At 38.5% G+C, this 17,001-nt stretch overlaps 1 protein-coding gene across 1 annotated transcript; it reads right to left on the bottom strand.

Moving 5' to 3' along the window:
- Window positions 1-1,917: 1,917 nt before the first annotated feature.
- On the bottom strand, window positions 1,918-5,178 carry LOC145263039 (zinc finger MYM-type protein 1-like). Its single transcript, XM_080119868.1, has one exon. It carries the CDS (start codon window positions 4,405-4,407, stop codon window positions 1,918-1,920), a length of 2,490 nt encoding a protein of 829 aa, XP_079975994.1. The 5' UTR covers window positions 4,408-5,178.
- Between the last annotated feature and the right edge of the window lie 11,823 nt (window positions 5,179-17,001).

Here is a 17,001-nt window from a genome sequence, read left to right as displayed (position 1 = left end):
TGACAGAGTTATTGCGTAGGGAAATGTACACAGACACACAAACAGACACAGACAGATAGATAGATAGATAAATAAATAGATAGATAGATAGATTTGTTTTAAAAATATATACGTATACATAAATATATATGGAAACAATTTTGTGTTTACTATAAACTTTTTTCGCAAATATTATACAAATATAAATCACGTAGAATATTTGCATGAATATAATTACAGGTAATAGTGAACTAAAGATGATTATCCCATTGAAAAAACCGAAGCAAATAATAAGGAATTAATTAAAATGAATGTTTAAAAGAATATGCAAATTGCTAGTGAATGCAATTCCACAACCAAGATATAAGAAAATTGTATTTTCTTTTTAAATAAATAGAAAAGTGGGGTTTTAATATGAATATCGATACACACAAAAGAAAACCAAATTTATAGTAGTATAGATAGATTTATCTCAAGCATACGATGGAATGGTATGAAACAAGAGTCGGAAAATGTAATTATAAATAAATAATATATATATATATATATATATATATACACAGTGCCGTGCTTAGGAACATTGCGCCCCCCCCGCAAAATGCGCTCTGTGGCCCCTACCGTCCCTACCGACACAATTCATCTTGCGCACCCGCCCCCCCCCCTTCAACATACTGAACCCACAATGAATGGTACTTTAAACAGAATAACATGCTCTTGAAAGAACGCAGATATTCCGTAATCATGAAAAAAAAAAAAAAAAAACGAAGAAATCGAAGAATTGGTGTTTTGCAGCTAACCTTTTAAAAACCATTAGTTACTTTTTAGTAGTTCGCAGCTATTTTTATAGTCATTTAGGGGCGTTTGGGCTCTCAATCTCCTACCAGTTTTTTTAAGGGATTTTCACAAAATGTCAACCCAAATTTTAAAACTATTTTGCTACAGAAAGTTAGATATACTGTCCAAAATTAGAGTTTAGGAGTTTATTTCGAAAAGTGTTGGTATGGTGGAGGGGGGGGGACGAATTAAATCAAAACAACATTAAAAGTAACCAAGTCATTTTGAAATGTCTCGATCTAGGAGAAAGTCATTAAACACTAAAAAGCCTCTACATCCCCAGTCCCCAGATAGATACAAACTTAATAACTTATTAAAACATGCATTAATTTTTTTGTTGTTAATTTATCTCATACTTTTAGCGTGTTATCTGGTTAAAGTATTTCACTTAAAAGATAATTAATAAATGCGCTATTGCTGCATTCAGCGTGTCCAAAAAATAGCATTTTTATCCCCCCCTCAAGTTTAAACGTTTAGAAAAAAATATTGAAATTGAAAAATACTACTTTATAACCAATTCAATTTAAAGAAAAGAGATTAAACTTTAAAACAAAGAAAAGCCCCCCCAAAAATCACCATTAAGTATTTTAAAATTTAAATTACAAACGTAAATATTACAAATTCAAATTTGTCGCCATTTTGCATTTTTTTTTTCGTAAACAAGCAGAGAAAAGTTAATAATTTTGAATAACCGTCGAGAAATGATATTATTTTTTTTAAATAGTTACATCAATCACTAATAAGAGAGACTGTAGTAATTATTTACTTACCAAGCCGTAATTATACGTAGTAAATATCAAGTTAAACATGAGGTGTCATGATGTTTACTTTCTTTCTCCGGGGGGGGGACTAATGTGCATACTCACACATGCATATTTTTTTAAAGAACAAGAGCTCCCGGCTACGTATGTGCCAAAGATGTTCATTGGTTCATTTACTCAAGTAAATTTCTTTCATTTTCTCATTGAGCATTTCTTTTTGTGCATACTAAAGCAACAGATTCAAATCGAAAGAAAACTTTGGCCAGTGTCGAAAAAATTAACAGTAAACTGTTTTAACCAAAATTGAAAATGGAATCGAAGAAAATTTATTTACCTACCATCTTTATGTGTAAAATTTCACTTTTCTAGCTTTCACTGTGGCGAACTGCTGTACTAAATTCTCTGTGTCAATTTCTCGGCTTAGTTCATGTTCAATGCTTATAACAGATAAGCCAGCCAGTCTTTCCTGAGACATTGAGTTCCGAAGAAAGTTTTTAATTAGTTTCAGTTTAGAGAAACTACGTTCACAGGATGCCACTGTAACTGGCAATATAGTTACAATTCTGAGTGCAACAGCTAGGTTGGGATATAAATCGACAAGTGTGTGTTTCATTATATAATTTATACATTCAATGGCGGAAAATGTAATGCACTTTTTATTGTCCATGAGATTGACGAAATTGATAATTTCTCTCTCAAGTTTCTCACAATCAATATCACCTTCTCCAATACCTTTTGTCAAAGCAGCACAACTGGACGGCAACATGTCTGATGTTATTGCCGATTTCATGTTACTTGCGCTACATAAAAACTCGTACTTTGTTTTGAAATCGTTCATATTTTTAAAACGTTCCTGGAGACTTTGTGAAATTGTATCTACAAGTGGATAGAAAAATTCTCGGCGAAACACTTCTTCAAGAGTCTGATGATCTGACTCATCTGACGATTCGTAGCTGAAAAGACATATTTTTTTTCTTCTCCTTGGTTCCGGATAGGCACGATCTACTTCAAGTTCATCAGCTAATTCTTTTGCTTTCCCTTCAGCTATTGCCACTCCTCCATGTCTGTACTGTGAAACAAATGACATGCCAGCCTCGATGTGAGAAATTTGGTCATTGATGCATATTGAAGGACTCTGTAGCGCTTTGCTTATTATGTTTATTTGAAAAAGCATGTCATACCATGTAATCAAACAAACCAAGAAACGCCAGCTCCTGACTTCAATGGCTAAAGCTCGACATTCCGTGCTAATAAATCCATCTCGATTATCTAAAGACACTCTTTCTAACTCTTCAATCGCTTCCAAAATTTCTGTTGTCTGAAAACGTAATGATTTTACAGCTTCTACCTTTGCTTCCCATCTTGTGTCAGGAAGGCTTTTAACTGTAAAGTGGGTCACGTGTTTCTTCAGAATAACCCATCGCTTCGTTGACGCGGCAAACAAATTATAGATACGTTGCAGATAGCCAAAGAAAGAAATGGATGTAATTGACGATCTTGCAGCATCAGCAATTACTAGATTAAGTCGATGACTGGCGCATGGCATGTATGCAGCTTTTTTATTTACTTCCAAGAAGCGTGCCTGCACTCCATGGTTTTTTCCTCTCATGTTAGATCCGCTATCGTAACCCTGGCCACGGCAGTCTTCTATGGCAACGCCATATTTGGACAGAAAGTTGATAATGCTGTCAAAAAGGCCTTTTCCAGTTGTATCATACACATCAAGAAACTCAACGAAGTGTTCAAAAATTTCCGCTCCAAATCCTTCTTTAAATTCAACTCCCCGAAGAACAATACTTAGTTGGTCTGTGTGACTGATATCGGGTGTACAATCTAGTATTATGCTATAATATTTTGATGCAAGAACTTTGGAAATGATTTTGTCCCGTATTGACTTAGCAAGAAGTTCGATAAGTTCGTTCTGAATGCGGTTGCTCAGATAATGATCACTCAATTCATGACTCTTAGCGCGTCTAACATGTTCAGACAAGACAGGGTCAAATTTTGCTATTAGCTCCACTTCTCCAAGAAAATTTCCATTTCTGGTGTCACCAAACTTTTCATTTGTGCCACGCAAAGCTAAATTTCTCTCAGCCAAAAATTTAATTATATTGAGTAAACGAAATAAAACTGCTCTCCAATATGTCTGCTCTTCCTGAATCAGTTTACTAGATTGTAAGTCAATAGAGTTGCCTGACCGTTTATCATGCCACACCATCATGCATTCCTTATGATGAGTTGATTGTTCATGTGTCTTCAGAGTTTTTGACAGACGGCTCCACAGGTTACCAAATCCTTGGGCCGAAGACAGGCCCCCACGACTTTTGCTTTCACTACTGAACAAACGGCAGGCAAAACAGAAAACTCGATCTGTAGACTTCGAGTAAACAAGCCAAGAACGTCTAACAGTTTCATTATTTTTTAGTGTCAAATAATAGTTTTTTTCAGAAAACTTCCGTGATGGGTTTTCCTGGTTTAATGGGAAATCATAATCTGTCAGCTGGACGGGACCCTTCGAAACCAAATTAATACGCTGTGTTTCATTTAATTCTTTCCAATCAGCAGGATCATCAGAGACACGACAAGGCACATAACTTGGATCAGTATGCTCGAACGTTGAATGGGTGGGCCATTGCTCATCTGGCACTCCACTTTTAGACTCAAAATCAGAAACGGATTGTGTGTCAACGCCAGTGTTATTATGTATATGTAACTGCGAGATGTTTGAAGAGAAAAATTCAGATATCTTGTGAGTCTTTTCAATAGCATTTGCAACTCTCTGTATTTTCAACTTTCTTTTCTGGGATCCGCTGAATTCGTGAGCACGTTTCATTTTAGATTAGACTCAATATTCAATAATAATTAGAATACTATCAAGCAAAACAAATAATCCACTACCGGAAATGGAAACAAGTATGTGATCTTTGATTAACGCTGTTTTGTTAAATAAATGTTACTGATATAACAGGTAACGAAGTGTCTGTGTACTCTGTCACTAATGTTACAGGCCAAGTGAATTGAATCCAAGCTCGAGGTAAAAAAAAGAACATTAGTAATAATGTGTATAAAAAACTGTATGTAGGAATTGGCGTTAATTTGCAAATAGGGTTTCAAACAGCAATGTATATGTATCTAAAGATTTTCATTGAAAATTCAAATAAACAGTTCAATAAAAAATATATTCGTATTGGCAAAAAGGACGTCTATTGCCAGTATTTAGTCTTTCATTTTAAATTTCTTTAAAATAAAATAAAAAAGAAAATTGAAATCCACTTACGGTTATTTTAAAGCCAAAATTTCTTTTTCAGTTTTTTTTTTTTTGTCTTTTTTAGTTTGAAAAGTAAACTTGATCAGAAAAATGTAAAATATAGTAGCGTATTATGATCACGGGTTACGGACAAAACGAAGACTGCTAATGAAAAATTAAAGTAAATAAAATCACGCATGCGTAGAAGAATCCAATGAGCCAAAATATTTAAAACCATAAAAGAAATAAGCATTAAGAAATAAAAAAAAATCTAAATTAAAAAAAAAACACTTAACAAAAAATTCGATTTCTGCAAGGACGTCAAAATGATTCCAGTGAAAAAAAAAATAACCAACCCTTCACCCATTTCACTTTGAAAGATTCCATAAACTAATACAACGGCGCCGCTAAGTCTGAAACTTTTACATTTCTTTTTATGTTGAAACAGATATATATAATCTATTTCTTTTAGAAATTCATTTCTAAAAAAATGGACGGGGCCTCGAAAGGCCTCTTCAAATATATGTATATAAATAAATATACATATACGTATATATATATATATATATATATATATATATATATATATATATATATATATATATATATATATACACACACACATAAATATATATATATATATATATATATATATATATATATATATATATATATAATATTTGATAGCGAGAGAAAGACGAGTTGATAAATTTCAACGTACAAATATGATAATTATTTTCAAGTTAGTCCTTTTTTTCATTGCAATAGTTCTGCGATGTTAAAAAGAGCCTTACAGCATCCAGGAGCCTTGCGGCCCACAAGGACCTTGCGGCCCCCCCCCCCGCAATTGCGGGGTCTGCGAGGGCACTAAGCACGGCCCTGTATATATATATATATATATATATATATATATATATATACACGTGGACAACTCTTTCCACATTTCTCGATAGGGGCACATCAGACGATTAGCCTGAAACTAACCCATTCTCAAATGGTACAGACAAGGCCTGGAAGGGTAAACCCTTTAGAATTCCACAGAGCCAAACGCATGATTGAACTTCCGAAGCTAAAAGTCGTAGAGCACCTCTGGGGGCCTCATATGATTGGATGTTTTATGGACCGTTCTTTGGAGTCTTCAGCCGATTAAAATAGTTTTTAAGGGGTCAAAAAGGGGTTGAAATTGAAAAAAAAAATCGTTATACATTTTGTACATTCATTTTAGTTTATTTTAAATCCGTTCATATGCGTGTCACATTGGTAGTAGTAACGTCCCCAGCCTTGAATACCAGTTTTGCTTTCAGTTTCGATTCTAGCTGATAGAACCCAAATACTTTTTCACTTTGAAATCACGACTCTAATAATATATACGAAATGTGGACAATTTAAAATATATTAAAGCGTATTTTACGACCGGTTAAAGCTCCCCTCCCCTTCCTAAAGATTTTATATACAGAAAACATGGAATATATCCAATAGTAAAAAAGTTGTTACTATAAGAAACCCACACTCCATTAAAGACTGGCAAATACGTAATTTTGTCAGTTGAAGAAAATGGATGCGATTACCAAAAAAAAAAAAAAAAAAAAAAAAAAAAAAAAAGTAAACTTTTATTGTAAAACACCACATTCAAGAATACAATGTTAATCTCAGAATTGTAATTAATTTACTCGAGGAAATATTTTCATAGCACATTTCATTGCCTGAATTGGAAAGTCTCGGTGTTTCAGTGGTTAACGACACGGACTGACGATATTGGTGTTCAAAGTTCGGATCCAGTTGGTTCGAAAAATCATTTGCACTTAGAATGTTCACGGCGTCCCTCACGTAAGTACGCCCTATCTTGAAAAAGAATTGTGAATAGAAAAAAATCAGAAATTTGTCAACAATAGAATCTTCCGATTCCCACAGTATGATAATTACTCGAATTAGCCAATTTTCGAGACAAACATTAAAATGGTAAAGGTGTGACACTACGTAAAATTAATAACTTCTGTAACTGCGCACTTTTCGAAGACAAATTCAAGTGAGGAATATCAGCCTAAATCCGACCTCTTGATAATAGGAATCAACCCCAATTCATCTGATCCTTTGCAACAGATTCCAAATTTCAGTAAGAGCAAAACTAATTTTTATATTTATATGCGAAAATGCCGGGGTGAGTAGGTTTATATCGCAATAAGATTCGTTGATAAAACCATTTTTTATCCTCTTCACAACATATTTAATAGCTTATATTATATTTGTTCATAGAACTAAAATACACTACAGTATTCGGATGCCGAAAATATTGCAGTTACGGAAAAAAATAATAATGGAAGCTCTAGCAAGTGTACTATAAATCATTTCCTCCGTAATCTTCGAAAGTTTTTATTCATTACTCCACAATTAAACGAGTGCGATTGCTATATTATAAGCTCATTACCTTTCGGTTCTCTTAAATATAGATATTTTCGATTACTGGCCGTGCCAAATCAAGGTCAATGTAAGACCATGATGTTATATTCTATATATTGTGGGCGAGAAAATGCGTATGGTTGCAAAAACAAGAATACGATAACTGAGTAAGTTGAACATATATTTATTTACCACAAATCAGATGAGGTATTGTTTGGATCCTTTCCCGGTATCCATAATAGTCACAATAAAGTTTTGTCGGGTTGTAAGGGTCGTCTAGAGGCGAGAGCAGGGTTTAGAGACCGCTCGTCTGTTAAGACGTGGTTGTTTCGATGATGCGGGGTATAGGCGTGGCTTGTCTGATCGTAACGTTGTGGAGATGACGCGGGATACACTAAATATGGAATAACCACAAAAACACACGAATAAATACCGTTCACTTGTGAATAGAGAATCTCGTAGTGGCTGCGATTTTCCGGTGGGCCATCTGCTGCACCTTTTTTTCTTTTTATCCTTCCGGAAGTCAGCTCCGACTGCCCTGCAGATGTTAAAAAATCCCTTTTCTCCGCACTCGAGATGACAACGACTTCCGTTTTTCGCATGAGGGCAAGATCTCATCTTGTAACAGCCCCCTTAGATCTTACCATGATTTGAGACTGTTGCCATGTTGTCGTCGCCCGCCTGTGTTTCCATCTTTTTACTTTGTCTGGTGGCACATAACGAAGTCCTGGAAGCGTGCTGGGAGCCGCCCGCGTGTTGATCGCTTCATTAGATTTTGACTTTCCGCACCACCTCTGGAACTGCAGTCATTTGTGCTGTGATGCCCCCCTAACGAAAGTGTGGGGAGTCGAGTCAATGACTGATCGGGAATTTGGCTCGGTGTGGATGGAGGCGGAGGTGGAAGTGGTAGATTTTGGTCGCGGTACGAGCCGGCAGATGTGTCCGCGGTGAACCCAATCTGTTTCACTGTTTTCATTACTTGGATCACCAAACCGTTCGTTTTGATGACTACAAAATCACCTATCCAAGGCAGGTGTGACGAGTGGGCTACTGTAGATTTTGGTCGGTGGAGTAGCACTCTGTCGCCAACACGTATAGCGTCTTTAAAGGTGTCTCGGTTTAGTTTGGCTTCCATTTTTTTGGTCAGCCTCATTGTTCGCCAGGGCAACCCGTTGGTGCACCTGTCGGAGCAAAGCGTTTATCTGCATACCATAAGCACCTGGGTTGTTTATTAACAGTGTCTTGGCGGGGGATCTTCGGTAGACTGATGTGTGGTTGGCGGCCGGTGATAACGTAGTGCGGGGATGCGCCAGTGGCAGTGTTGGCTGTGGCATTCATCGAGGATACTACGGATTCGAGGACGTCCGTCCATTCACAATTTCTATCTTCGCAGATCATGTAGAGAGCATTGTTTAAAGTCCGGTGTTACCTCTCGATGTTTCCTGAGCTTTGCGGTGCCATGGGCAGTGAAGTTCCCGGGTGATTGAGGTTAGTTCGCAGAAATCCTTGTAGACCTCAACAGTGAAGTGGGTTCCTCGGTCAGAGGAGACAATGCGGGGAATCTCGCGGTGACGAAGAAAGAACTGATAGAGCCCGCGAGCTGCGTCGATTGCGCAGTTTCTGGCGCATGGTATAGCCATGAGGTGACGGCTGAAGCTGTCTAGAATAGTTACTATGTACCGTTTGCCCTTTGAGAGGGGCATTGAGACAAAATCTATGTGGACAACTTCGAATGGCTTTCCTCCTCTCCTGCAATAGCCCGTGAGCCAGTTTTGGTGCATGCCATAGTTTCCTTTGCATTTAGCGCAGGTTTAGCATGACTGGACATATGCCTTGATGTCGCGATCTTTAAATTCCCACCAATAGCTAGCTAGGTGTTCCTGCATGCGGGTAATCCCAGAATGGTTGATACAGTCATGTGCCTGGTGAAGATATTTTGCACGGAGCTTGTAGGGTACTGCCAATTTTGGTGTGTTTGTAGCGTCCCTGATCATCAGTACAGAAGTACCAGGTTCCAAGTAGAATTTGTGCATGTGCTTGTTGTACAGCACAGTGCGATGGTCTTTGGGGTCGAGTAGGGTAGTGTCCAGTCTTGGAGTTGCCAACTGAACGGCTTTGATGATTTTTGAAAGTGTGTCATCAGAGATTTGTTCTGCTACAATACCCATGTGTTCAGCTATCTCTACAACCGGGATGATTGATGTGGTATAAAAAGCGAGGAATGCATCGACGACCTACTTATGATGCTTGATGTTCCGAGGTGTATGTGTCCTAGGGAGTAGTTGGGAGCTCTTGATTTTGCCAACACAAAATACTTGTCAAGAGAAGATGTTCACGACTCTTTTCTTTTTGCCCCCTCCAGGGAATTTTTCCCAGCTTTTATATCCTCCTATCTAGAAAAAAAAAGGAAGGGACAGGGGGAAAAATAGCTTCTCCCATCATGCCCTGCCTTCCCAAGATGCCCTTCGTGTATATAAATGAGCTGGCCATCCTTTCATTCTTCTTTCCCAAAGAGCGATGCAGATACGCCCGGTTCGTTTTGTTTCTAACCATATACCCCTCCCGATCTTCGAGATCAATAAGACACTTCATAATCCTTCATCCAAGTAAGCCTCCTCCTTTCACGTTGAGGCTTTTGGGAGACAACTGACATTCTCGTCCAGTTGTAAGGAACCACAATGTGGGGCTAAGTCGAATTGGGGTGCATCGTAAGCTTCTTGGTGGATCTTGACTTCCTCCTCTTCACTGCCATCACTGCACACCGGCAGGGTTACATGACGCATGTCTAGGATTGCCGGGGAAAGCCATTCACCATCACGTTATTCTTCGACTGCGTTCTCGTTACGACCCCCTCCCTCAGCGAGTGGTACATTTGCATTGGGGGAGGTTTCACCCACACCTCCTCACTCACTTTAATGGTAGCTTCTTCACCCTCAATTCCTACCGTTTTGTTGCACGGATGCCGCCACTTATATGCGAAGATGGCTCTATGAGGCACAGTTGTCTCATCTTGTCTGGTTTTCGGTGACATGTTGTACCAAAACACCGCCACCATGTGTGAAGTGTTGCTTTTTCCGCAGCAATACATCTTCCCCTTGTACCGGACCAATTGATGTTTCCTGAGTTTTTCATCTACATGGATCTGGAGATAAGCCGACTTAAGGTCGACAATATTAGTGGCCCATTCCATCCTCCTCCAATTCCTCATAACCTCTTCGCATACGTCAATCCCCTTTCCAGTGTGACAGGCTACGTATCTGTTTAATTCTCTGAAATCCAGTACCGGTCTAACTTTGTTCTTTGTGGGTTGAACAACCGCCAGTAATGGTAGCACTCCTTTTTCTTCCCCTGTTCACGGTTTCAGAATTCCCTCCTCTATCCACCTCTCCACTTCTTCCTCGAATCCTTTTCTTATTTCTCCTCGCAGTGTTTTCTCGTAGCAGCTTACTTTGTTTCGTAGTTCCTGAGGCCCAGAGATCCATTTCCAATGCACCGTCCACCTCTCACCATCGAACCTCGCCAGGAAATCCTCTTCCTCGATGCAGCAAGCCTCCGGTTATTCGTTCTGATGTTTCTATCACCTTTCACTCCTGCCATTCCTACTGCGCCGAGGCATCCGAAAGTTACTTGGCCCCCTCTCAACGTAGCGCCTCCCAGTTGGTTGATCGCACTTACACCTAAAACCACATCAACATCACCAACCAGACGATCCAATACCAGGGCTCGTAGTCCAATAGGCACATCTTGCACCAGTACTTCCGCTGTTGTCTCTCCTAGGCATTTCACCTCCCTGCCATCCACGGTCTTAATACTCCTGGCTCCGCTCCATGATCTAGCGACATTCTTCGCTACCAACGTCTGTAATTTAGTTACATCAAAAGACGAATTAATTAAAAAAGTATTCTCAGGCATCCACATTAACTTTAAGAATCACAGTTGGCTGAGTGAACGAGATATTCTTGCACTCAAGAACAAAGACGTCCATGCACTCAACAGTAGTATTCAGTTGAACATTCATGGTGAGTTAGTCACATACAAGTCCGTCGACACTGTTGTTGAAACAGAGGAAGCAATAAATTACCCATCAGAGTTTTTGAATTCACTAGATTTGCTAGGGATTCCACCACATGTACTGCAATTGAAAATTGGCGTACCAATTTTATCATGTTGCGAAAAGTTAACCAGCCTAAGCTTTGTAATAGAAAACGTCTTTTAGTAAAAAAATAATGACCAACATCATTGAAGCAACAATTTTAACAAGGCCTTTCAAAGGTGAAGATTGTGGAGAAATGCGTGACTTACCTGGATAGACCACGTGCGGGTCGGTCACCGAAAATAAATAAAAAGAAAGAAAAGAAACGGTCAAGACTCTTATTTATAGAGTAGTGATCACGTGAGTTAGAAGAATATGCAAATAGAGGTGAACGATTTTGCGATATAAAAAGTCTGTGTTGTTAAGAGGAGGCGCAGACTGTTGGCAGAAGTCAGTGCTGTCAGACGTGCTTTAGAGTTTTGTTATTATATGCTGTGCTCGATTGTTGGGAGAGAGAAAAGAGAAGAGGAGGAACCAAGAAGACATTCTGCAGGTACTTTGATACAACGGGGGCGCAATTCAACAATCAACCATTTCCTTTGGTTTAAGAACACAAAGGAATCGAGATACTTGACTTTGTGTTGGTTTTAATTTCGCGCATTCCCATGATTCCATCAGATCTTCCATTTCAATTTAAGAGATTGCAATTCCCAATTCGATTGGCATTTGCAATCACAATCAACAAAGCACAGGGGCTGTGGCAAAAGATGTCGAATTTCACCACAAGACGCAGTCTTCTGGTTAATAGCCCCAAAGAGTCGCTAAGATAGAACACCCGTGTCACATAGGTCCGTAATTACATATGAATGGCGATATACAGGGGCAAGCGAAGATCGCAGTGAGTGAGGAAGTGTTACTGAAACCACTCAACGCTCCTTGCATTACGCGATGGGGCCGGGGAAACATGACTGATGTGCTGTCTCAGAATAAAGTGGCTGTTGATGGAGTGCAACGCCAAGTACTGAACATACGTAGGGTTTGCTGGCGTTTGATGATGAGGTAGAAGAATTCTCTCAAGAAGAACGCACGCAAAGGCCGCAGCACGAGTGAAGACGCCCAGCCTGGATGGCGGATTACGAAATCTATTTTTGATTTTTAAGATCAGGGAGTGTGTAGTAAAATAACTTACCTTCTTCCGGTCGTGAACTTTTATCAGTTTCGCTAGCAGTAAAGTCTTGTGGAGTCACAAGATTTCACATGTTACACATACAAATTAATATGCCGGCTTGCATAAAAACTTCTGTTTTTTTTCTGTGAGAATCGGATAGTAACTCGATCGAGAAGGTAACACGAAGCCCTGATCTAAAAACCTCATGTATATATGCAAATTAATGGCATACGTTCACCAATGAGCGACCTACAAAATTACGCTTGTCTTTTCTTCTTTTTTTGCTACATTTTCTGCTGTCATTTTACTGGCGAGGTCGTTTGCAAAAGTGATAATTTCTATTACAAATATTATAAATATATTAAAAGGAAATGTTAGAAGTGGGTGCTGCAGATATATATTAATAAATGCATAAAACGTTATTATTTTTAATCTTTGTGTTGTTTCATTTTGCAATTAAATGAAAGAGTATCATAGTAGGAGGATGAGAAGTATAAAAAGAACAACAAAACAAGGAGTAACAGCTAGTAATATTATCTAGGTTCAAATCAGCATCATTGATGCAAAATAGTCAACATGCACCAAATAATATATAGATTATATAGCCGAGTGTGTGTATACATGTTCATACATATTTTCTATAATCATATATCTCTGTTCGTATTGTCTCTAGGGTATTGAGTGTATGCATGCGTCAATATGTGCGATTACGTCTCGTGTGTATATAAAAAGTATATAAGCTATGTGTCTGTGGTCTCTAAACAATGTATGTGCAGACGTATTTGTGTCTTTATTATCGTCTAATGGTTGTACTTATATGCATTCACCAAACATGGACCATAATGTACAACACCAATTCTTTACTGGGACGGCTAACATCTTTGTTGGAAGCACGTATCTTTTTCATACGGCCTCTGTTTGGTTCTGTGAAGCTACAGAAAGATTTTCTTTGAAGGACACCAAATGCCAGATGATATTTCATATAAAATGTTTTCCTTGATTTTCCCTGGCTTGGAGTTGCACGCCTTTTCCTCTTAGTTATACAACTTTCCATAATGTTCACCGTTGGTGCTTCCATGAACCTCAACGACTGCTATCCAACTCGACGTCTCTCTCTCTCTCTCTCTCTCTCTCTCTCTCTCCTCTCTCTCTCTCTCTCTCTCTCTCTCTCTCTCGCATATATAAAACTATTAATTTCTTTGTTTAACTCCCTAACACCAGAGCTTAAATTTATTATTATAAATCAATTTTTCCGTATCTACACTGCTGATCAAAAATTTAAGAGCACTTAAAAATCTTTTAAAAAAAACTTTTTACGATAGGTTTAAAACTCTTCCGACAAGGTTACCAATACTACAATCTAAAAGGTTATGGAAACAAAAAGGTACATTCCAAAGATTTATTTTTAAAATTTACATTTTTATTAAATTAGGCTTTTTACACATGATCAAAATTATAAAACTAGAGACAAAAATTCTATTAAATTGTACAAAAAGTGTATGAAAATATTCAACAATCAAACTTAATAATAAGTTCTACCTCCACTGCTTTTGATGACTTCAAAAATTCTTTAGGGCATGCTAGAAATAAGAGTTTCCATTAAGGTGCTGGAGATCCTGCTCCAGTTTCTGAAGATGGCCTCACGAAGTTCATTTTTGTTGAATATTGTTTGCCATTTTGATAAACCTCTCTTGTCATTCATCCCCAAACATTCTCAATTGGGTTCAAGTCCGGTGAGCATGCAGGATGTCCCAAGAGATGGACTCCATTTTCTTGTAGAAAGCTCAAGGTCCGTCTTGCAGTGTGGATTGCAGCATTATTCTGTTGGAATAACCATCCATCTCCACACAAACGATGACCCTCCATCATCAAAGATGCTTTTTGTAGCATGCTAACATAACCAGCTGCTGTCTGACGACCCTGCACAACCTGAAGTTTCATCGTCCCTCTGAAAGAAAAGGCATCCCATCCATTACGGACCATCCACCACTATGACGTGTGGAACATTTTCAAGGGGCATGTTTTTGTCATGCCAATATCGCTGGAAGCCATCAGGACCATCTAAATTTAATTTTTTCTAACAGAAAACAGGGCTCTATTCCACTTCTCAACTTCTTAGGTTTGGTATTTAGGTCCAAATCATAAGCGGTCCATTTGGTGACGTGGAAGCAATCGATGAATTTGTTTACGCTATTTATTTACCATGCATTTTCGTTGTAAGTTTCGTCTGATGGTTATTGGACTGCACTCAGCATCTGTTACCGCTTTAATTTGACTAGAAGAAAGTCTCAATGCAGTAGAAATTGGGGGGGGGGGCTATCAAAGGATTTTGCTTTTCTATAATTCCCAGTGTTCTTTAGAAAGATGCGAATAGGAGTTTTACTGCGATTTACCTTAGCTGCTATCGCTCGATATGACAAACCTTGCTTATGGAATCCTAGAATTCGAGAGCGCTCAACTTCAGTTAGTTTTCTTGCTTTAAACATGGTAACACCTTTACACAGTGATTGCTAATCTGTAACTGAACTAAACACATTAGAATTACCATAAATCTAACAATTTATACTCTTGGTCTTATAATTTTGATCATGTGTAAAAAGCTTGATTTAATAAAAATGCAAATTTTTAAATAAAATTTTTGGAATGTACTTTTTTGTTTCCATAACCTTTTAGATTATAGTATTAGTAACCTTAGTCGGAAGAGTTAAAAATCTTTAAAAAGAAAACTCTTTTTAAAGGATAGATTTTAAAGTGGTCTTAAATTTTTGATCAGCAGTGTATATTTCAAACCTGACTGCCATTCATGATACTATTATATCGCATATCCCTCCATATTTACATAAATAAAAGAGAAACCAACAGTGACGGTGATAATAACGGGTACGCGAAGACGAACCACGTTCCTCGACACAAGATAAATGATCGACACCAAACGCACACGACAACATCAAAGCCTATTTCTTTCTATGCCCACATGAGCGGCATAACTCGCAACTCACATAAAAAACCAACCGAGAAAGCCATTCATCAAAAGAAAAGTCAAATTCAAAGCCAAATATCACAGCTGACGCCCCTCCAGCCGTAAACAAACACATATAACTATCCCATGGAACACCGTAATAGTAAAATTCCCGACTTTTCACGACGACTATTTGCGACTTTTTCAACTTCAATTTGATATGAAACGTGAATATAAATCCCAAACAGATGATTCCCTGCTGTACATTAAAATATAAAAACAAACACAAATCTGAAACGAAAACGATATCCTAATGCCGGGAAATATTTATGTCTACAACTACGTCCTCAACAGGAGTATAAATACGACTGCTTTTTCAACAAGTGAGGTTCGTTCAGTCAGAAGTAGCAGCAGTTAGCCAAGAACGATCCACTTGATATCAGCAGCTTAAGCCAGCAGTCACAATAGCAGCAGCCAGTCAATGAAGATTCACTTGATGCTAGCAGCTTAAACAAAGAACAGTGATGTTCGTTCCGTCAGAAGTAGCAACAGTTGACAAAAATTCCGGTCACTGCCGCCGAAAACACCACATCAACCAACGTTCCCGCTAAAAGTATTCAACCCGACATTGCAAATGCAGACCCGACCCAGTTGATCGAAACAAGTCCCGTTAGTACTACACCTAATACAGAAAATGACTTTGGCTATAATAATCAGAACCCTGCGCGAGCCTTTTCTAGTCTCAAACAAAAACACAAGTTCACATCTCAAGCTATATTACTTGTCATATACATACGCACACACAAACATACGCGCACATGTACACACAAGTAGATATATTAACGTTCACGTACATACACTCACACGCTAACGTACGCACATGGACGCACAGATGGACAACGTCACTTCCCTTTCAAAGGAAATCCACACATGCGCAAAAGACTACTAGAAACAACTATAAAAGCAAGAGACAAGCTGTTTCCAACCCTTTTTCAGACCCGCCTTCGAGGTGAGTGGTCGGCGCACCAGCCTCCGCCGTTTCGGTAGGGTCGCGCACGCGCGTGCCTCACGCCACTTGCTACTATGTGGGACAAAAAGCTAACAAACAGTACGTACACTTTATACGCTTTCTCTCTCCATGAACTGGATTGACATTCTCACTCTTTCACTATATACAACTTGTCCCTGAGAATACCTTCGCGTAGCTGACTGCTAACTGATGTCAACCCTCTATCCTTTGTCTTTGTCTACACGCTGGACTATCATTCTCATTTCCACTACATTACTCACTTCTCTTCCCACGCGCGAACAAACAATAGTGAGATGAACACACATTTCCTTTTTGCTTTCTACACCACCAGTCCCGCAACAAACGATGGTTACACCCGCGCGGACATGAATACGTGCTATATCTAAAACATTCATTTTTTCAACAGTAAATAAACGACACGTTTATCTTATCCATCAATTGAGTTTTTGTTTCCTTCAATTCAATTCGTTTCATTATTTTCTTTTGTAATGGGATTAGAATTTATATATCCTAGTCCTCTACAACCCTGAGAACCAACCTTCCCAGAGGACCACTGGTCCTTCGAATAGCGAACTACCTCCACGCCGATCTAA

This window comes from Euprymna scolopes, chromosome 38 (assembly GCF_053919585.1).
Source record: "Euprymna scolopes isolate OS-2025 chromosome 38, ASM5391958v1, whole genome shotgun sequence".
Lineage (NCBI taxonomy): Eukaryota > Metazoa > Mollusca > Cephalopoda > Sepiida > Sepiolidae > Euprymna > Euprymna scolopes.
Note: the sequence above shows the minus strand (reverse complement) of the source record. Positions and strands in the feature narration are given on the sequence as shown.

Coding starts and splice junctions, on each gene's coding strand:
- LOC145263039 (XM_080119868.1), bottom strand. CDS start 4,407: ATGAAACGTGCTCACGAATTCAGCGGATCCCAGAAAAGAAAGTTGAAA.